The 22883-nt window shown below is 44.2% G+C and overlaps 1 protein-coding gene across 2 annotated transcripts in view; it reads right to left on the reverse strand.

Moving 5' to 3' along the window:
• Positions 1-12069, reverse strand: part of cped1 (cadherin-like and PC-esterase domain containing 1) — a 231306-nt gene extending 219237 nt beyond the window's left edge. Inside the window, exon 1 of one of the 2 annotated variants that reach the window (XM_055650835.1) lies at positions 10614-12065. In XM_055650835.1, coding sequence (XP_055506810.1) covers positions 10614-10868 — 255 coding nt within the window. In that variant the 5' untranslated portion in view covers positions 10869-12065. Of the gene's footprint in view, positions 1-10613 lie in introns of both variants that reach the window. The other variant, XM_055650836.1, reaches the window with a different exon arrangement.
• Between the last annotated feature and the right edge of the window lie 10814 nt (positions 12070-22883).

Genomic DNA, 22883 nt, shown 5'->3' on the forward strand with positions numbered 1-22883 from the left:
AGTAGGTCCTGAGAAGAAAGACACAAAATGCTGGAGCAACTCAGCGGGACAGGCAGCATCTCTGCAGAGAAGGAATGGGTGACATTTCGAGTCGAGCCTTCTTCAGACTTCAGACCTCAGTCTGAAGAAGGGTCTCAACCCATTCCTTCTCTCCAGAGATGCTGCCTGTCCCGCTGAGTTACTCCAGCATTTTGTGTCTATCTTCAATGTAAACCAGCATCTGCAGTCCCTTCCTACACAGAGTAGGTCCTTATTTATCGAAAAGACATTTCAATTAACATTCACCAAGTACTGCACTGAACAGACAATACTTAATTATGCCCTTAAGCATCTACTCTTGGACAGAATGAAGTGCTCTGGCACAATCTATGTTGTCTAGGGTGTAGATTGTGGGTCACCTAGCTTGTCGATATATGAGAACTGATGCACATGCACAAGTGTTGGCATAAATCCTGACAATTTTATAACAAAGGAGAAAAATCTAACTGGTACAGAGCTATCTTACACATTGGGTGTTTATAATAATAATCAGCTTGGTCTCAACAAGAAAGACAAAATGGACATAAATATCCTTCCAATTAAACTGGGAAATGGAACCTACCCTCGGAGCTGGTTCTTCACAGAATAAACAAAGTCCTATTGTATATTTAGTGTTATTCAGTTTCAAAAAAATAAGTAAATTTTGTGCTGGAAGTATAAAAAGTACAGGTCTTTAATATTCTTGGCAAGCACATTGCTTAAACAGAGTGACCCCTGTGGCTGCCCTCAAGGATTGTTTTAACAGAGGCTGAGATTGCATTGGTACAAATACCTTGTGTTCAGATCAAGCTCCGCCTGCCTCATGAATTCAAACGTATTTGATGACTAGGAGTCTCTGCATGTGCCACAGATGTCAAAACATTAAGCTTATGTTCCCAGCAAACTTTAAACACTCTAACTCCAAGAGAGATCTAGCTCTTAAGGCTAGCAGAATCACGGGATATGGGAAAAAAGCAGGAAAGGGGTATTGATTTTGGATGATCAGCCATAATCATATTGAATGGTGGTGCTGGCTCAAAGGGCCGAATGGCCTATTCCTGCACCTATTTTCTATGTTTCTATATTACAAGTGCAGCACAGGCCAGCAATTCCAAACAAGACCATTCATTCAATTTAGTCAGAAGACTGAAATAGCCAATATGTTATTTTATCATTCCTTAATAATGCATTCAACTTTATTCTAATAACATTTGCACAATGTTAAAAATCAGAGCACTAAATCTTACTCAACATGGGACTTTCACAGAATAATTCTTTGATCTTATGTTGTTATAATTGTGCTCACCAATATAAACCATATCTATACATAAAACCCTGATCTTGGATGTGTGTGTGATGTTCGTGTGCGTTTAACATCTCCTCGAAAACACGACGATGAAATTTTTACATATTCCAATAGGGATTTACGCCATGATGTCAAAAGTCGCCTTATCTGAAATTTTCATGCATTATTTCTCGAGTTAATTATGAAAATGTTGATGATGATGATGTCACAATGAATCTGACTGCCTGCTGCTGCGAGTGACATCACCCTGTTCTGTTTTCTGTACTTCTTGGCTTCTTAACTTTCACTTCTAAAAATTTGTCACTTGGCGTTTTCAAACTCCTGCTCAGGTCATGCTGGGCTTCTTAGCCCGCCGGGACTCCAACACCAAGACCCGGGGCAGGGCCTTACATCGCCCGGCGTGGCTTTAAGTGGCCACGGACTTGCTAGCGCCCGCCGGGGGCTTTGACCTCAACTTCGGGAGAGGAATGGAGAGCAGGGGAGAGACAAGACTTTGCCTTCCATCACAGTGAAGAGGAGACTCACTGTGATGGATGTTTGTGTAAATTGTGTTGGTGTGTGTCTTGGTTCTTTTCTTGTATGGCTGCAGATACCAAATTTTGTTTGAACTTCATGTGAGGTTCAAATGACAAATAAAAGGTATTGTTATTGTATTGAAGTTCTAGAACATTGTGGCGGAGGTTGTTATTGCTGCGCGGGCATGGGACAATGCGGCGGTAAGGTGGCCGTGGCGGCCATTACTCCCTCTGGAAGAGACCGTCTATGGAGACCTGCGATTCCTCCGTGGATCGCTCGGACTCTGGGAATCGGGACGCCTTTTCCTCGCTGGTGATCCCGATCCCACCTGGCGATCACCGGCAGTCACGGGACACACCCTCCTCTCCGTCTCCCCCCCCCGACCGATCATCTGTCATGCGGGTGGGTGGGCTTCCACCCATGGAAGCCATGATCGACCGGCCCTCCGCTTTTTTTGCCCGTCTTCAGATCGCACCCGCCCGCGGCCTCCCTCGAGTCTCCGCTGCCTGCTCACCGTGAGCCCCATAGCCCGCTCGCCTGCCCGGCTCCTCTCCACTCATCCCCCCCCTCCTCTCCCCCCCTCCTCCTCCTCCCCCCCTCCTCCTCCTCCCTCCTCTCCTCCCTCTCCCCCCTCCCCCTCCCCCCCCCCTTCCCTCTCCCTCCCCTCTTCACCCTCCCTCTCCTCCCCCCCTCTCCTCTCCTCCTAATCTTTACCCCCCTCCACGCTCCACTCTCCACTCTCTCTTTACCCCCCTCCATGCTCCCCCTCCTCTTTCCTCCCTCCCCCCCCTTCCCCCCCCCCCCCCCCCCTCTCCCCCCTCCCTCCCTCCCCCCCCCCTCTCTCTCCCCTCCTCCCTCCCTCTCTCTTTCTCTTTCTCTCTCTCTCCCCCACCCTCTCTCACTCCCTCCCCCCCCCCTCCCTCCCCCCTCCTCCCTCCCCTTCCATTTACACCCCATTCTCACCCCCCTCCCCTCTCCCCCCCCCCCCTCCCAGTGTGTGTGCCGGGTGTTGAGTGTGTGTGTGACACCGCTGGCCACACCTCCTCCCCTCCCCCTTCCGCAACCGCGCATTGAGGGGACGGGACCCGTTGGGTCCCACTTGGCCTAGTGGCAAATAAAAACAGAAAATCCTGCAAATCATCAACATGCCGCAACTTATGTTCTGATGAAGGATCTTGAAAGTGAAACATTAATTCCTTCTCTTCTCACATGTTGATTTCACTTTAAATTTGCAGCATCTGCAATTGCTTTTTCATTTTCAAATTCTGATAAACTTGCACATCCTTATTCTTCCAGTTTGTAAACATTGCCTGTACAATTTTTATTTACGGTTGGCAGCATTTACTGAAAAACAATTTGCTATTTTTATTTCTGGCACTTGCTATGACCAAAGGCAAGCAAGTGCGTTTAATTCTTTGTTCAACTATTTTAAATAAATTTATAGAATCGTAGCGTATTAATGCCCTTCAGTCCAACCGATCCATGCTGAGCAAGATATCCTATCTAAGCAAACCTTTCCTATTAATGTACCCGTCCAAGCATCTTTTAAATGCTGTTACAATACCTGCTACAACTACCTACCCTTGAGATAGTAAAATAAACACTATTCAGCACATTAAATGAGGAGGAAGAATTGCATTTTTATGGTTCTATACTTCTTCTGACTTCAAGCTGTCCAAAAGCATCTTATAGCCAAATAAACTGGACACTGTTGTAATGCAGGAGAAAAGGTATGTCTCACAAATGGAACTGAATAGAATTGCAAGCTTTTACGTTAATCAATATAACTCCCTTGCTTTGCAACTAACAGATTAGATGGGGATCATTTTTTGCAATTATCTCCAAAAGTTAGCAAAACCCACAATGAAATACTCTTAGTGCAGCACAGATGTGCCGACGTAAACAATGTCCTCAAGGCTCTGGAGTAGGACTATAGAGTCATGGTTAAGACTGCAACTTACTGCTTTCATACTTACAGTTTGTTATTTTTGGCTTCTAACAGCTTTAAAACTCCTGAGAGAAAATCTGCAACGTTACAATCTATTTCAGAGGTAATCTTTACAGTACCTTACTGAACTGTGACTAAAATGCTTAGAATAGCACAAATTTTTATTAATGTCTGAATCTTTCGATCCAGCAGCTATTCAGAATTTGAATTTCCCAATCTATTAATTCTTGTTTTATTCATCAACCAAATTAGTCAAACCAATACCAGCATTTATTTTTTTTAAAGGAGATTTAACTTTTAGAGTTTTATTTGGTATTCAATTCAAGAATCATTATTTATGTTTCTCATAGCGATTTTGGATGTTTTAACCATTAAAATATTTACCTCCACAAAATCCATTTTAAATTAAGGTCAAAAGTGATAGGAGCAGAATTAGGCCATTCAGCCATCAAGTCTACTCCGTCATTCAATCATGGCTGATCTGGCTGGTCTATCTCTCCCTCCCAACCCCATTCTCCTGCCTTCTCCTCATAACCCCTGACACCCGTATTCTGTGACTTTTTCTAATAGCTACACAAGAGTCGTAGGTCCTTGTGTCATTCACATTGCCATTTTCAACCCTTTTCAATGTTTTGGGATTCGTTAGAAGGGAAATGTTAAAGAATACGATATATATACAGCTATTTTTTACCTACAACAAATATTGTTAATTTTAAGTAATTAATAATCTTGCTAGTTGCATTTTTGTTTATTAGCTTTGGTGATGTTCATGGTTCCACTATGACAGATCAATGTTAAAATCCAAAGCATTCCATGAACCTGTCATGTGGCTGTAGAGTGGATAGTTAATTACATTAATAATAGTTTCATTTTGATAATATTCCAAAGTTTCAAACTTTTCTCTGTGTGTCAGCCCCATTAGTATTAATACACTCATGAGTGTTTTACCTTTATATTTAGAGATATCAATTCCTTGCTTCTAAAAGGCAAATGGCAGCCACTCAAAATAAAATATTTGATGCAGAGTTTTGCAAGCACATAAGCAGGTGGAGGGCAGGTAGCAGGTAGTCTGCAGAAGGACTTGGAGAAGTTGGGAGACGAGGCAAAGAAGTGGCAGATGGAATACAGTGTAGCAAAATGTGCACTCATACACATTGGTAGAAGGAATAAAGACATAGACTATTTGCTAAATAGGGAAAGGATTCAGAAATTGGGACTTGGGAGTGCTGATGCAGGAATCCCAAAAGATTCATTTGCAAGTAAAAGCCCTGTCCCACGGTACGAGTTCATTCCAAGAGCTCTTCCGAGTTAAAAAAAATCAAATTCATGGTAAGCACGGAGAATGAACGTAGCGGGTACGTCGGAGTGCGGGGACGTCACTAAGCGGCTCGTAACGCTAACGGCAGGTAAGCACGGGAAGACTTTTCAACATGATGAAAAATGTCCATGAGAACCCCGGGTACTGACGAGTGGCCATTACCATAAATCTCAGAGTTCGAATCAGTGCAAACTCGGGAGACCTCTTGGAATGAACTCGTACCGTGGGACAGGGCTTTTTAGGCAGGCAAATGTAATATTAACATTCATTTCAAGAGGATTAGAATATAAAGGCAGGGATGTAATGTTGAGGTTTAATAGTCAATGATCAGACCACATTTGGTGTATTTGAAGCAGTTTTGGGTCCCATATGTGGGAGGGATGTGCTGGCATTGGAAAGGGTCCAGTGGAGGTTCACGAAAATAAACCAGAGGTGTATTGGGTTAGAAACATAGAAACATAGAAATTAGGTGCAGGAGTAAGCCATTCGGCCCTTCGGGCCTGCACCGCCATTCAATATGATCATGGCCGATCATCCAAAAATCAAATTTGTGGTAAGCACGGAGAATAACCCCCTGGGTACCCGGAGCCACAAGGGCCACATCTAAGCGGCTCGTAACTCTAAAATATAGCCAATGAACTGGCCTCAACTACCCTCTGTGGCAGAGAGTCCATGAGAGAGATTCACCACTCTCTGTGTGTGGCCAAACCGTCTTCTCTCAGAGTTTTTTAAAGGATTTCCCCTTTAACTCTTGGCTGTGACCCCTTGGGACTGGACTTCCCTAACATCGGGAAATGTAATTCCTGCATCTAGCCTGTCCAAGAGGACTAGAAGAATTTTGTAAGTTTCTATAAGATCCCCTCTCAATCTTCATATTCTGGAGTATTTGAAAGCTATCCAGTCCCATCTGTGGGAAGGATGTCCTGGCATCCCAAAGAATCCAGTGGAACCTTCTCTGAATCTATGGCAACCATGTAGGGGAGTGCAGGGTTAACGTATGATGAGCATTTGACAGCTCTGGGCCTGTACTCGCTGGAGTTTAGAAGGATGAGGGGGGGGGGGGGGGGGGGGATCTCATTGAAACATTGAATAATGAAAGGTCTAGATAGAGTGAATGTGGAAAGGATGTTTCCACTATTGGGAGAGTCTAGGACAATACGGCACACTCAGAATAGACGCACCTTTAGGAAGATGGGGAGGAATTTCTTTGCCAGAGGGTGGTGAATCTGTGGAATTCATTGCCACAGCCGACTGCGGGGGCCAAGACATTGGGTATTTTAAAAGGGGAGATAGATCGGTACTTGATTAGTACGGGTGTCAAAAATAATGAGGAGAAAGCAGGAGAATGGGGATGCGAGGGATAGATAGATCTGCCATGGTTGAATGGCAGAGTAGACTCGATGGGATGAGTACCCCAATTCTGCTCCTATGTGTTATGAACATAGCATAAGTAGTAACAAATTGTGTGTAAATTGTGAATAATAATCAAATAAATCACCACTCAGACCTTTTTCACTTATTCCTAAGAGTTTGAGAAAGACAATCCAATAGCTGTTGCAACTTCCTGGAATGGATTTTCACTTATTCCACAAATTACATTTTTCATTATGCTTAAATATAGTCCATGTTTTATTTAAAACAAAATAAAATCAAACTTGGATAATCAAACTTCTTCTGAACATCTATGTAATATGTTCAACCGAATTGCCAGACTGGCTCAATATTATATTCCAATAATTCCAGGCATATTCTACTCAATGGTACAAATTTACCAAATGGGACTCACAATTACAACCATAACTCAGATTTTAAATAATTGCCTAAAGAACCAGAAAGGAGAATTATCTTTACCTTGTTGCCACAATGCGGATGAGTTTCTTGCCCATTCAAGTGCAAGTGCCAAAAGGGAAGGGTGGTAGAGCTGAAAGGTTAATAAAATGATAGACACAAAATGCTGGAGTAATTCAGCTGGACGGGGAGCATTCCTGGCGAGAAGGAATGGGTGGCGCTTTGGGAGGAGACCCTTCTTCAGACTGAGAGTCAGGGGAGAGTGAGAAATTAGAAATATGGAAGGGTTAGGTGTGAAAACAACATATCAAAGCACACGTTGATCAAGGAAATGTAGATTGGTTTATTGTCGGTGAGGGGAAGGAGGATAGCGAAACTAGTCAGAGAACTAGGATGAGAGAGGGACTGAGAGAGAGGGGACGCAAGGGTTACTTGAAGTTAGAGAAATTCTTATTCACACTGCCGGGTTGTAAGCTGCCAAAGCAAAATATGAGGTGCTGTTTCTCCAACTTGCATTGGTCCTCACTCTGACAGTAGGGGAGGCCCAGGACAGAAAGGTCAGTTTGGGAATGGGAGAGGGAGTTAAAGTGTTTAGTAACTGGTAGATTGCGTAAGTGGATTGTGTGGGGGTGTTCAGCGAAACGATCGCCGAGCCTATGTTCCGCCGAACAGTGAATACAGTAGATGAGGTTGGAGGAGGTGCAAGTGATTCTCAGCCTCACCTGAACGAACTGTCAGGGTCTTTGAATGGAGTCGAGGGAGGAGGTAAAGGGACAGGTGTTGCATCTCCTGCGAATGCAGGGGAAGGTACCTGGGGAGGGGGTGGTTTGGGTGGGAAGGGATGAGTTAACCAGGGAGTTGTGGAGGGAACGGTCCCTTCGGAAAGCGGAAAGAGGTGGAGATGGGAAGAAGTGGCTATTGGTGGGATCCTGTTGGAGGTGGCGAGAATGTCGGTGGATTATGCGCTGTATGTGAAGGTGAACCTGCTACTTTCCACAGATGTTGCTGACCTGCTGAGTTTTTCCAGAATGTCCTGATTTTGTGCCAGATTTTCAATACATGACTTTTTAAAGTTTGCAAAAGGAAACTGAACATGTGAATGAAAAACAAGGGGGAAAAATATGCGAATGGCGAACTGAGCAACTCTTAAAAAGACCCAGAATAGATTGGATGGCCCCCTGCTAAGCAGAAACATTCCAAGACACCATTACAAAACCCAGTCTGAAGAAGGATCTCGACCCGAAACGTCGCCTATTTGCCACCTCACCCGCTGAGTTTCTCCAGCATTTTTGTCAACATTACAAAACCTAAGATAACTACCACTTAAAAATCGATTGCATTTGATAGGTCCCTCTTCATCACTCACTACTCAACAGTGTTAGACTAATTAGTGAGTTCCCATGTTCCTGTTTAAAATCTTTTAAAACAATGAGATAACATGAAAGCCTTTGTTTCTTGTTAGGAGTTCCAGCAAAAGACAAGGCTGCCACAGATAACAACCTCATAGAAACATAGAAACATAGAAATTAGGTGCAGGAGTAGGCCATTCGGCCCTTCGAGCCTGCACCGCCATTCAATATGATCATGGCTGATCATCCAACTCAGTATCCCGTACCTGCCTTCTCTCCATACCCCCTGATCCCCTTAGCCACAAGGACCACATCTAACTCCCTCTTAAATATAGCCAATGAACTTGGAATAAATCTACTTGGAACTCATCTACTTGGAATAAATCTTTTCGACAAAAATCTCCAAGATAACTACATGCAGAAGTTGGATATTGAGTTCAGGGGTGTTGCTATATCTAATATTATCTATCCTTCCAGAAGTAATGACAACATATCACTTCCTGCTTCTACACCTTCGGTTTAAACCAGCATCTGCTGTTCTCTCCTGCACATATACTAAAGATCTACACCTTCAAACTTATCCAGCATGTGAGGTTAAGACACAGTGCTGGAGTAACGCAGGTACCATCTTTAGTATATGTGCAGGAGGGTACAGCAGATGCTGGTTTAAACCGAAGATAGGTACAAAAAAGCTGGAGCAACTCAGTGGTCAGACAGCATTTCTGGAGAAAAGGAAATAGGTGGTTTCGTGTCGAGACCCTTCTTCAGACTGAGAGTTAGAGGAAAGGGAAACGTTTCGCTCTCTCCTGACTCTCAGTCTGAAGAAGGGTCTCGACACGAAACATCACCTATTCTTTTTTCTCCAGAGATGCTGTCTGACCCAGTGAGCATCTGTAGTTTAGAGATCTCTGGGAAAAAATGGATAGGCGATGTTTCAGGTCGGGACCCTTCTAAAGACTGATTGTAATGGAGTGGAAGGGAGAGGGGGTGGGAAGAAAGCTGGAAGAGAGGTAGGGACGAGACAAAACCTGTCAAGTGATAGGTGGATAGACACAAAATGCTGGAATAACTCAGCGGGACAGGCAGCATCTCTGAAAAAAAAGAATGGGTAAATTTTGGGACATAACCCTTTTTTTTAACCTGAAATGTCACCCATGCTTTCTCTCCGGAGATGCTGCCTGTCCTGCTGAGTTACTCCAGAATGTTATGTCAATGTTCGGTTTAAACCAGCATCTGCAGTTCCTTCCTGCACAAGTGATGAAAAGACAACAAGTAGCGAGATAAGGAGATAAAGCAGCATCTCTGATCTGCTGTTACTCCAACACGTCGTGTCTTTTTTTTTTAATAAGTCCGTATCTGCAGTTCTTTGTGTCTACGTGCCAGGTTAAGAAGTTTCATATCAGTGGGTGACATATTACGCGAAAACTTCGTTTGACAATACTTGCTAATCGTTTCGTGTAGCTTCCAAACTAAAGGGTGTAACATCTGTAACAACGACCACGGAAATAAGGATAACAATCTTAAAGGGCCGTCCAGTGTAATAGTCTATTGTAATAAGTCCAGTGTCAATTTCTACGATTGCTAAAAACTTCTCACCTCAGGACTTTTCACCCCAAAGTTTGAGAAAAGTACACCGAAAATGCGAAGTTGCAATAACCTTGTTCATTATTTATTGTATAAAGATGTTCAGATTCTATCCACTTAATTTTCAAAAACGTGCAAATCTCCGGCGTGTGTCGCGAATATGGCGCTGTCGTGTAATTTCTTGGCGATTTGCACTTTTTTTGCACATGACATTGAAGCTGCCAGATGTTATTGCAATGGGATAATCGGAAGTAACGTTTCTGGAGCAGTTCCTGCTATCACTTTTCAAATTAAAAATCAGATTACTGACTGATGCGCGCTCTAAACCCGATTTATCTCTCACTCTGAACTCCTCAACTAGGTCCTGTAACATAGGCTGGTTTGCAAGCGTTTCAGCGGGTCCGGTACTATAAATAAGTTCAACTCTATCCATCAATCGGCGGCTGTTTGTTGTCAGCTCCCAAACCTATTAATAACGTTTCATCCATCTTTCATGCCCTACTTATTATTGACCATCATTTGAACTTCAAGCGACAAGTCACCAAATCCCAACCGGACATATCAGTGACCCTACAGTTTAAACGCGTTCCCCAGTGGAAATCTCACTAAGTTTAAAAGCAACGCCCAGTTCTGCTGTATGTTGATTTAATGACAGTGTACTGTTTGTCCTACTCCTGCAAAGTCCCAAGTCCATGAAACAAAGGGGGGAAACGCGAAATTGACTGTTTATCCAAAGATTGGCTTACTATCCGCTATTTACAAAAGCGAAGGGTAATTGTTTCCCACCTCGGTTAGGCTTTGAAGCGCAGCGGGTCCAGGGACGCAATTGAGATTCCCGTCATATTCCTGCCTGTTCGCAGGGACTTGTGTCGACTTGTTCCAGGCTCTCAGCTTCAACCCTAGAGGACTGACGCCGCCCGCTCTCAGTCTGTACACGGTGAGCGAGGGGTAAACCAAGCACACGGCGATCGCCGCCACCAACACCAAAGGATGAGAGCATTTCAGCCGGCGACAGTGTGGCACGACTTGGCGAACGCACATGTCAACGGCGCTGTGCGCTGTGCGCCCTCACTCTGTGTTTGTAAATGGCACAAGATCAAGGAGCAATAGTCACGACTCTACACCGACCACGTCCCTGTCCCCTGGGTGTGTGGCACCTGGCCGTGTGTCCGTGACATCTCCTCGGATTGCTGCTGTTGCCTAATCCTGGAGGCCACTTCCATTCAATTGCTCGTCCAGGAATATAACGGTAACACCGGTCCGGTCACATCGCAGTTGCCCCACACAGGACCGGGGGGGTCACTTAGACCAGCATGGTCTGTCCTTGAAATCACAGCAAAATCCCAGCACCGCTCCGGCTTTCAAGAATTCCTCTAAATCACGCGAACTGCCAGAAAAGTAGTTTTAAAACGAGGACAAACTGTATCTTCAATTGATGCTCAGTAGGAAACTTTTTTAATTCACGCCCCAAAAAGGAGGAGAGTTCTCCCAGCCTTTTGTTCCAGCTTGGTATAAAAATATCACCATTCCCACTTCTTCTTCAGAGGTTGGAATTTCTTTAACTTGCAAATATACGTCGGCGTCGAGCGGTGCAAATAGCAGTCGTTCTGTGGCACACGTTTCTTGTCACCGAGGTTAATTCCTCCCCCCCCCAGTTGCCAGTTAAAAATTAATTCAGTCTGTGCCGTGCAGCGGGCACCGACGGCAGCTCTCTGTAACTGCGGGAAGCGGTTCCCGACTCAATGATTAAAACCAGTTGCATCTCCCCGACATCACGATAAAGGCAAATCAAACTTCCACAGAAGTAGACTGTGGCATGAAACGGTGACCAATTGCATTGTTAAAAAGGGAAAGGATTGTCAAAGCCAAACAAAATCTTGTTGTTTGTACTTTCCACCCGATTCAGACCTCACTTTCCATAACTTATGGTTTCCGTTAACATTCCCAAAAGTAAACAGTTCAGGATGACGCCAGACTCCATGCGCAGGCAGGGTCGGCGGAAACACTTTCAATATTTATATTTAAAGTGAAAGTTATTGCACATTTTAGGTCACTTTTCATTGAATACAACTTTCAATTCAAATGTTCACAAACAGGTCACAAATGTTCCAGCTCAGCTTATCCCTCTGTGTTAATTGTAATCAAAAAACTTAACACTTGAAATACAAGGTCCATTGTTTTCCCAAATGCATTCGCAATACAAGAGTCAAGAGTGTTTCATTGTCAGACGTGCCGAAAGGGAAGTACGGAATTGTTGCTTGCAGCAGCTAACAGGGCAGTAATCACAGTACTCATAGATAACATAACAAAACAAAAACAAATTTGAGTCGTTGTTGCCAATAAACAAAAAAAGTTCACTAAATTAGAATAAAAACAATATTAATGCAAAACTAAGCCCAGAGTCGACAGTGTAACTCAGTCCGGTAGTTGAAGTTTTGTTGGTGTTTGCAGTGGTTGTTGGGAAGAAACTATTCCTGAGCCTGGAGGTCATGTTTTTCAGACACATATACTTTCTTCCCGATGGCAGGAGTGAAATGAGAGCGTGGGTAGAGTGGTGTGGGTCCTTGATGACGCTGACTGTCTGTAGATGCCTTCAATGTTGGGGAGGAGAGTACCTGTGATGGAATGGGCAGTGTCCACCACCTTTTAGAATGTCCTTGTTACCTGGGAGTTCGAGTTGCTGAACCAGGCCATGATGCAACTAGTCAATGATCTCTACCATACACCTCTAGATGTTCAAGCGAGTATTCATCGACACACTCAATCTCCTCAATTTTCATAGGAAGAAGAGACATTGATTGGGCTTTTATTGTGATTGCATCAGTGCTGAGCCTCGGACAGATCTTCAGAGATACAGTTTACACGCCCAGCAATTTAAGTTGTTGACTCTCTCCATCCCGACCCGTCGATGAAGACAGGTTAGCGCATCCTTGGCCACTCTCTTCTAAAGTCACCAGTCAGCTCCTTGGTCATACTGATGTTGAGAGCATATTGGTGTTCTGGCACCATTCAATTAGACAATGGATCTCCATCCTATATTCTGACTCATCATTACCTGTAATTTGTCCAACAACAGTGGCGTCAGTGGCGAATTTTAAAATGGTGTTGGTACTGCTACACAGTCATGAGTATAGAGTGAGTAGAGCAGGGGACTGAGCACACACCACTGGAGTGATGCTCATGTGCTGATGGTTACCAAAGGGGAAGTGATTTGTACCAATTGTGATGTGTTAATGAGGAAGTCGAATATCCAGCTGCAAAAGGATGCACAGACTCAGTTCCCTGAGTTTCGTAACAAGTTTGGAGAGGGTGATGGTGTTGAACACCGAGCTGTAGTCGATGAACCGAGCCAACAAGATCACATCCCCATTGATCTATTGTGGTCAAAGACAAATTGTAGTGGGTTCAAATTGTTAGGGTAGGAGTTGATAAGTGCCATAACCAACCTCTCGAAGCACTTCATCACCATCACCATGGACAATAGTGCTATCAGTCGGTGGTCATTAAGGTATTGGGTGGGGTGGAAGATTGCAACTTTCACGTGGTCTGCCCTGTTTCGATAAATGCAAATAGAACAAGTTGTCCTACAACATTAGGCTGTGCACACCATACGCAAGAAGACGAGGTATTGGGTAGCAGTATGAATTATGCTTTTTTAAACCAGGTGGGATCCTCAGTGATGAGAGGTTAAAGATGTTTGCATGAACTCTAGTCAGTAGGTCGGCACAGTTTTTGAGAACATGAGCAGGTACACCATCAGGTCCAAATGCTTTACAATGGTTCATCTCATGAGGATCTTCTGATGTCTGCCTTGATGACTGAGATGACAATGTTATTGGGGCTATGGGAGACTGAGAAGGCACATCAGTGTTCTCCTTTTCTAAGCATGTATAGAATACACTGAGTATGTCAGAGATTGATGTCTCACTGTCACTTGGTTTTGCATTGCAGGAACCAATGGCGTGCAAGCCCTGCCGTAACTGCTGAACATTCGTCCCATTCTCCAGTTTAGAGTGAAAGAGTCTCTCAGCCTTTTTGACGGCTTTATCCAGGTTGTACCTGTACCTGCATGGATCTGCATCACCAGGCTTGAATGCCCGAGATCTGATCCTCAGAAGGTTGTGGAGTTCCTGGTTCATCCAAGGCTTCCGGTTGGGGAAAACTTGCATGGTTATGGTGGGGGACACACTTCCTCTGCACATTTCCTTATGAAATTGGTAACAACCATAGCATATGTGTTCAGGTCCATTACCCTGCCCTTGAACTTTGCCCAGCCTACCGACTCCAAGCAGTGCTGGACTTGAACCTCTGCTTTCCTTGACCAGAACAATGAACAATAGGAACCTGGCAGTTCATTAGAGTTATGCACAAAGTGTCTGCACAAAGGGAGATTGATAATCCGATTGATAATTTGATTGACTAGTGCTAGAGCAATAATCGTGCTTTCTTGCTTTGAACATTACCAAGACCATGGAGCTCATTGTTGACAGGAAGGAAGGAAAAGCCAAGGATCCATGTACCTGCCTTCGTGAACATAACGGTGGTGGAGAGAGTCAAATTCAAGTTCCTGGGCATGAATACCTCTGAAGATCTGTCCTTGTCACCAGTATATTGATGTAGTCACAAAGAAAAACTCATCAATGCCTCTACTTCCGTAGAAGATTGAGGAGATTCGATATGACCCAAATATTCTATTGACCTTCACATGTGTATGGTACAGAACATACTGAGTGGTTACATCACGGCCTGGTTTGGTAACTCGAATGCCCAAGAAAAAAGGAGATTGCAGAAAGTGGTAGAAGTTACCCAATCCATCACGTATTGATGCTGCAATCATCAAAGGGATCAACAAGAGGCAATGTGTCAAAAATGGCAGCCAATATCTACAGACCCACATCATTCTAGCCATGCTCTCAACCTGCTTCTATCATCAGAAAGAAGATGCAGGAGCCTGAAAACTGTGAGCTCAACCATCAGACACTTGAACAGTGCCTAACGCTAACCACAACCCTATACAGACAACTATGATGTTGGTTTGATTGCACTACGTACTTCAGTTTTGCAATCATGTGGCCTGGTTACCATATATTACTGCTTATTAATTTATACTATCGGTTATTGTATATTTGTTTTTTTATGTTATTGCATAAATGAGCCGGTAAAGCTGCAGCAAGTAAGAATGTCATTGTTCTGTTCTTCTGTCGTGTGTCCTTTAGACCTGCAGCTCCGTTGAGGCGAGCCAGGCCACCGTGTCATCGTCCAGGTCAATCAGGCCTCGTTCACCATTCGGTGGCTGGTATTTGGGGCAACTGGTGACTATGTGCTCCACTGTGTGAGTTGGGTCCCCACACTCGCTGTCCACGAGGCCCCACCTCTTCATCGCTAATCCATAGCGTCCGATGCCTGTCCTCAAGCGGTTGAGGGTTGTCCACTGCTTTCGGGGCAGGTCCTGGCCAGGGACGTCCATGGGGTCATTGATGTACTGGATGTAGCCTAGATGGTTCCGCTGACTTCCACTGGTCTCTCCATCTCGTCTTGACCCAGGAGGCCTTAGAGGCGTCAGCCGGTGTTGTGCAGAGCAGCTGTTGGACTTGCGTGTCTTGAGATGCACTCGTCGTGGTGTCTCTGTGACGATCTGATGGAGGAGGTGGGATTCACTGGTCTGTGCCTTTCGAGAGAGGGCCAGCGTGGCTGCTTCCCGTCTGATGTTGGCTGGGGCGATGCCAGCGAGGACGGGCAGTTGGTTTAGTGGGGTGGCTTGTAGGCATCCGGAGACAGTCTGCAGGGCGTTGTTGAGAGCAGCATCCAGCTTCTTGGCGTGAGGGCTACGGCACAAGACCGGGGCGCAGTACTCGGTGGCTGAGAACACCAGGGCTACTGTGGACATGCGCAGTGTCTTCGTCGTGGCTCCCCATGTGGTGCCTGCTAGGCGGCGTATCAGTCCGGCACGGGCCCTTGTCTTTGCCTTGGCACCTTCCAGGTGTTGTGTGAATGACAACGTTCTGTCGAGCTTCACGCCTGGGACCGTAACCGGGCGTTATCCACCATAACGATCATCTCGCTTCCCTGTTGTTGAGGCGGAACATTGAAGATGTTGTCTTACCCATGTTGAGCTTAAGGCGCCAGTTCCTCAGGTATGAAGACAGGATATTCATGTCTTCAGAGAGGCCCTCTTCTGCTGCTTCCCAGGATGGCCAGGTCATCAGCATAGCCATACTATGGAGACGGCTAAAAGACATGCCTCCCCAGGCCAGGCGGCAACGTTAAACGCCGGCAACCGTCGAGGTTTACCGTTACTGCAGCTCAATGCTGAAGGCCTTACCACTGCCAAGCTAAACGTCATTGTTCTGTTGACGTTACACATGACAATAACACACTCTTGACCCTTGATTCTTTTGAATCTTATGCTCGTGCTTAAATTCCATGCAATAAATTGCTTTCATGTATCCGCATATTAACTTACAGAGATTTATGTTCAAGGGCATTCAGGTCCCTCTTTTAATCTTCCATTCTCTAAAAACTACTGTCTTTTGATTTTTCTACAAAGTGGATGGACTGGATTTTCTACAGGTAATGTATCCTGTAATTTCTCCATTTTTACTGTATATCTTATCCTTTCACTTTCCCTATCTTTATCCCCCCTAAACTTATTTGTATCCTTCTAACAGCTCATAATACCATGGATATTATCAGCAAAACTCATGTACAGTATATGAACAGACAGGCAATAGAGAGATAAGGACCACTTACAATATAGACAACTATGATTAAGTTAGATTACAAAATTCACCCATTCCTCCTCTCCAGAGATGCTGCCTGTCCCGCTGAGTTACTGCAGCACTAGGTGTCTATCTTAGATTAGCATCATGGTTGCCACAGGCATGGTGGGCTGAAGGGCCTATTCCTGTGCTGTACTGTTCAATGTTCTATTATACCAGATCCCCTCATCCAAATCGTTGACCTAACGATCCACACCAGTACATCATCCCCAAAACTATAAACTCAAAATGCTGCTTAATTATCTTCTGAGTGGTGTCGTACTGAAAGTTCAAATATCAGTCTGAAGAAGGGTTTCGACCCGAAACGTTGCCTATCTCCTTCGCTCCATAAATGCTGCTGCACCCGCTGAGTTTCTCCAGCATTTTTGTGTACCTTATTAATTCCGTTGGTTTAGGGTTAGGGCCATTAATGTTGCCGAGTCTACACTTTGTCTTCTGATGCACAGGTGGCCACAATGGGAAAAGTGGAAGCTGTAGATACAGTAGCCTTTTCCAAATGTACACTGACACCATCTCCAAACTCTTCCTCCACTGCATCTATGACTGCATAGGGGCTGACACCTGCACCCATGCAGCACTCATATATATCATTAACTTTACCACTAACTGCGACCCTGCCTGCAAATGCACTTAGACTATCTCTGACACCTCTCTCTCCCCTTCCTTGATATCTCTGTCTCCATCACAGGTGACAGGCTATTATCCACTGACATCCATTACTAAATCTACCAACTCCCACAGTGTTCTGGACCACAGTTACTCCCACTCTGCCTTTTGCAAAGACGGTGTGCCCTACTCTCAAATTCTCAGTGTCTGCCGCATCTTCTCCCAATTAAGCTTTCCATCCTAGGACATCCGAGATGACCCTGTTCCACCTTCCCAAGCTACCACGAATTCTCGCGAGTTTTCCCCTTGATTCAAACTCGGAGAATTACGGTAATAGTAGGTACTTGGGACTATATTACGGTAATAGCCAGCAGTAGGTACTTGGGACTATATTACGGTAATAGCCAGCAGTAGGTACTTGGGACTATATTACGGTAATAGCCAGCAGTAGGTACTTGGGACTATATTACGGTTTTTACTCGTGGACACTTTTCAACATGCTGAAAAAACGTCCCGACTGACTTGATGCCCTGAATACCTACGGCTGGCATTACGAGCCGTTATGAAATATCTACAGACTCCTGCGGCCTCCTACAGACTCACTACGGACATTCTCCGAGTTTGAATCAAGGGGAAAAACTCGGGAGAATTCGTGAGTTAACTCAGGAAAGTGGGACAGAGGTTAAACACGGTTTCCCTCCTGTTGTCGCAGATGGATCCGTCACCCACATCCACACTGTGTCCCATAGTTCTGTTCTCACTCCCTCTTCCCCTAAGATGGAACAATTATAGAGTTACCATTTTTAGTTCCTTTTGACAGCTTTTAACTCCTAACTACCATACTGACCTTTCTGTCCTGGGCCTCCTCCATTGCCAGAATCAGGCCACATTCATGCAGGAACAACACCTCATATACTGTGGGTTCATTTACAACCCATCGGTACGAACATTGAATTCTTCAATTTTAGGCAAAGGCATAATCTTCCCCTCGAACCCGCCCTCCCCAACTTCTCCCACCCACTTCCCTTCTCCTCCCCGTCCCCCCTCTGGCCTCACACCTATTATCCCCCCTCCCCTTCCACGTACATTCCTTCCTCCACCTTCGTAATTCGCAACTCTTCAATCCATTTGTCTCACACCTTCGATCTCGTAATTTCTGGCCTTTGTCCACCATCTGCCTCACCTGTATCAATCTATTACCTGCCAGGCTTTGTCCTGCCCCTCTTCCCTTTGCTCTTTAGCGATGCTGCCTTACTCCAGCACTTTGTGTTATTTTGCCATCCATTCTATGGTTACAATTTCAAAATATTCCAAACGATTTGTCAAATGTAAATTCATGCTGACTCTGCCCAAATCTGGTATTATTTTTCAAGTGGCCTCTTAGCATTTCCTTATTAATAGATCCCAGCATTTTCCCTAATAGTAATGTCAAGAATGAACACAGTTGCACTGTAAAAAACTGACCTATTGGTGTAATTACTATTGAATTCTTGCCCATCAACTTGCCAGCAATAATGGAACTGCATTTACTATAACTTTGAAATACTCAATTATCTATGTCCCTTTTTGAGACATCATTGTCAATCATATAAAATTATGAGAGGCACTGATGGGGCAAACAGTCAGAGCCATTTTCCCAGGGTGGGAATGCCCAACATTAGAGGGCATAGTTTTAAGGTGAGAGGGGGGAAGTTTAATGGAGATGTACGGGATAAGATAGTAGATAGTGGTGGGGGCCTGAAACGCATTGCCAGAGGCAGTGGTGGAGGCAGGTACGATAGTGGCAGGTATGATGGTGATGAAAGAATGTATCGACTGGCCCTTATATTCATTGGAATTTGGAAGGATGAGAGGGCATCTGAAAGAAACATGTAAAATCCTTAAGGGACTGGACCGGTTAGATGCAGGAAAAATGTTCCCAATGTTGGGGGAGTCCAGAACCAGGGGTTACAGTTTACACCTGTCCCACTTGGTGATATTTTCGGCGACTGCCGGCGTCATATCAGGGTCGGCAAAAGATTTTGATCATTTCAAAATCCAGCGGCGACAAAAAAATGTTGCGACACTTGAAAAAAACACCGCTCGTCAATACGACATTACGCCGCGTCACGGCCGTGTTACGCTGCATCACGTTACAAATTGTTTGGTGACCTGTTACGTCAGTCAATGATGCCTGCAGTCACCGAAAAAATAGCCATGGGACAGGCCCTTAAGGGGTAGGCTGGTTAGGACTAAGATGAGGAAAAACGTTTTCACCTCGAGAGTTATGTATCTGTGGAATTCTCTGCCACAGAAGGCAGTGGAGGCCAATTCACTTGATGTTTTCAAGAGAGAGTTAGATATAGCTTTTTGCGCTAACAGAATCAAGGGATATGGGGAGAAAGCAGAAACACGGTACAGATTTTGGATAATTATATTGAATGAAAGTGCTTGCTCAGAGGGCTGAATGGCCTAATCCTGCACCTATTTTCTATGTTTCTATATTTAAGAGGCTTTTAGATAGGCACATAAAAGTGCAGAGAGTAGAGGGATATGGATGATATTGCAGGCAGATGAGATCAGTTTATCTTGGCATCATGTTCAGCACAAACATTGTGGGCTGATGGGTCTGTTCCTGTGCTGTACTGTTCTATATGTTCTATCCAATGTTTCCTTCTCTTCCTCTATTTTTTGGCTATTGACCTCCCCACCACTGAAGGACTCTACAGGAAATGTTGACTAAAGGGCCTGTCCCACTTTCACAACCTAATTCACGACCTCTGCCGAGTTTGCCCTTGACTCATACTCGCAGCATGGTCGTCACGAGGTCGTAGGAGGTCGTAGGTAGGTCATAGCAGGTCGTGATGCTAATCGTAGGTACTCGTGGCATCAAGTAGGTTGCGGTGTTTTTTCTACCCTGATGAAAAATGTCCACGAGTAAAAAAGGTCATGAATTAGGTCGTGAAAGTGGTACAGGCCCTTCAGGAAGACAGCTAAATGTTGTCAAAGTCCCACACCACTCTGTCCATGCTTTCATCTCACTGCTACCAGTGGGAAGGAGGCAGCAGAGTCTGAGAACCATCATCTCCAGGTTCAAGAACTGTTTCTTCCCATCAGCCCTCTATTAGACCTCTCTTTTTACCTCTAACAACATCCCTACCTCAGCATTGAATGACTGTGGATTCTGCATGTCTGAGATTGTACATTTATTTTGGCTTGCACTATCATGGTCTGGTTTACCTAGAATACTTGACAATCTATTGTATATTTATTGGTCATTTAATTGCATTTAATTTACCTGCAGAGCTAGAACCAAGTCAGAATTTCATTGATCCAGTCATGGATGCATATAAAAATTAAACACGTGTGTTAATTGCATGGAGGTCCATGGATGCTGTTTTAACTGGTTCCGTTCTTGAAATGTACCTAATGTATTGTAAGTTCCTTTTATAAAATCTTTTGATTCAGTTTGTTACATAGAACATAAAACAAAACAGCACAGGAAAAGACCCTTTGGCCCACAATGTATGTGCTGAAAATGATGCCAAGACCTTATGTGTGCATAATCCATATCCCTCTATTCATGTGCTTTTCCAAAAGTCTCTAAAATGTCACTATTGTATCAGCATCCACCACCACACGCGACAGCTGAAAAATACATGCCCCACACATATTCTTTAAGCATTGCCCCTCTCGCCTTAAAGCTATGATATTTCCACCCTGGGAAATAGCTTCTGACTGTCTACCATATCTATGCCTCTCATAATTTTATATACTTCTATCAGGCTTCCCAACAACCTCCGGGGTTCCATGTCTGTCCAACCTATCCCTGTGGTTAATGCCCTCTAATAAAGGCACCATTTTGGTAAACCCTTTCCAAACCATCACATCATTCCTGTAATTGTACGACCAGAATAGAACAATAACTCTAAATGTGGCCCGACCAAAGTCCTATAAAGCCGCATCATGACTTCCTGACTCTTGTACTCAATGCCCTGACCAAGAACACCATGATGATGTACAGCGATGATGTCAACTGCATCTCTGGAGAAACGTCACCTTTTCCTTTTCTCAAGAAATACTACTTGACCCGATGAGTCTAGCATTTTGCATCTACCTCCAGCAATATGAAGCACTGCTTTACAAATTTGTGCCTTCATTTAGAAGAACCTTTAAACATTCACAAGCTTCTTTAGCTTCAAGGACTGGGAAAGAAAACCTCAATGTTGATGTCTTCTTCCCAACTCCTATTCTCTACCATTAACGTACCAAGGTGTAAGAAATTGACAATCTCTTCAACTGTACTTAATCCAATCTTTGAAAATTGTTCCTAAATTAAACTGTTCCCAAATATAAATGTCTTCCGCTCACCCTGCAGCAACCCCGACTTGGTGATCAAACCCGCCGACAAGGGAGGTGCCGTGGTAGTCTGGCGCGCTGACTTCCACCGGACTGAGGCCAGGCGACAACTCTCGGACACTCTTCCTACTTATCCTTGGACCATGATCCCACAGACGAGCACCAGGCCTTAATATCATTACTATTTAAATTCAGCCTACATTCTTTCTTTGTCCTACCCCATCCCCTGACATCAGTCTGAGAAGGGTCTCGACCCGAAACAGTTTGTGTCTACCCCACATTAGATATCTCAGCTTCGTTGTTTTTCTAGTAAAATTTAAACAAATTCCTCCTCATTCACCTTATCTGCTAGTCTCCACAAATATTCTCTCAAAAGTTCCAACATGGGGAGATACCTACAATATCAACTTCTGGGTAAGGTTTATTACTATTTACATAACTGGTTTAAATAAATTAGCTGCCGGTAGGCACCATAGTCTCAATCAAAATGTTGACTGAAACCAAATCATTAATTTCCTGTTCAGAGTAGAAACACTGAATATGCTAAACTAATGTCAACGTTGGAAGCCAAGATGTTGGAGTTCATACAAGTTGACGTGATCTTCAGCGAGATTTATAGTGTTTGAAATGCTCCTTTTTCATTACCAGATGCATTTATTGAAAAAGAAAGTAAGCATCGATATTAAAAAAGATGCCAGTCAAATGCCATACATTTTCACTCTAGATGGGCTTTATATATTTTTACCTTCATCTTAAAGTTTAGTGCATATTCACTTACATTAAAAATCTGGACTTAAATCGGGTTAATGAATGAAAAATGTTGCTGTTAGATTACAAAGTAGAAAAATGAGTTCTGATTCACCATAACTGATTGGAATCTAGAATTAGACAACACAAAATCAGTTACTTTTAATTGATATTTCATGATATGCAGATCACAGGCAAGGCTGGCATTTGCTATCGACCGCTGTGGCCTTGAGAAGGCGATGGTCAGCAACTTTCTTAAGATGATGCAGTCCTTCTGAAGATGCTCCCACAATAATATTGCGTACAGAGTTCTTGCGTTCATACCCAGTAACAATGAAGAATTACAGTCAATTTGGCCCAACTTGCCCATACCGGCCAACATGTCCCAGCTGCACAAGTCCCACCTGCCCTCATTTGGCCCATATCTCTCAAAACCTGCCCTATCCATGTACCTGTCTAACTGTTTCTTAAAAATTGGGATAGTCCCATCCTTAACTACCTCCTCTGGCAACTTGTTCTATACATCCACCACCCTTTGTGTGAAAAAGTTACCCCTTCGATTCCTATTAAATCTTTTCCCCTTCTC

The sequence above is a fragment of the Leucoraja erinacea genome, chromosome 19 (genome assembly GCF_028641065.1).
Source record: "Leucoraja erinacea ecotype New England chromosome 19, Leri_hhj_1, whole genome shotgun sequence".
NCBI lineage: Eukaryota > Metazoa > Chordata > Chondrichthyes > Rajiformes > Rajidae > Leucoraja > Leucoraja erinaceus.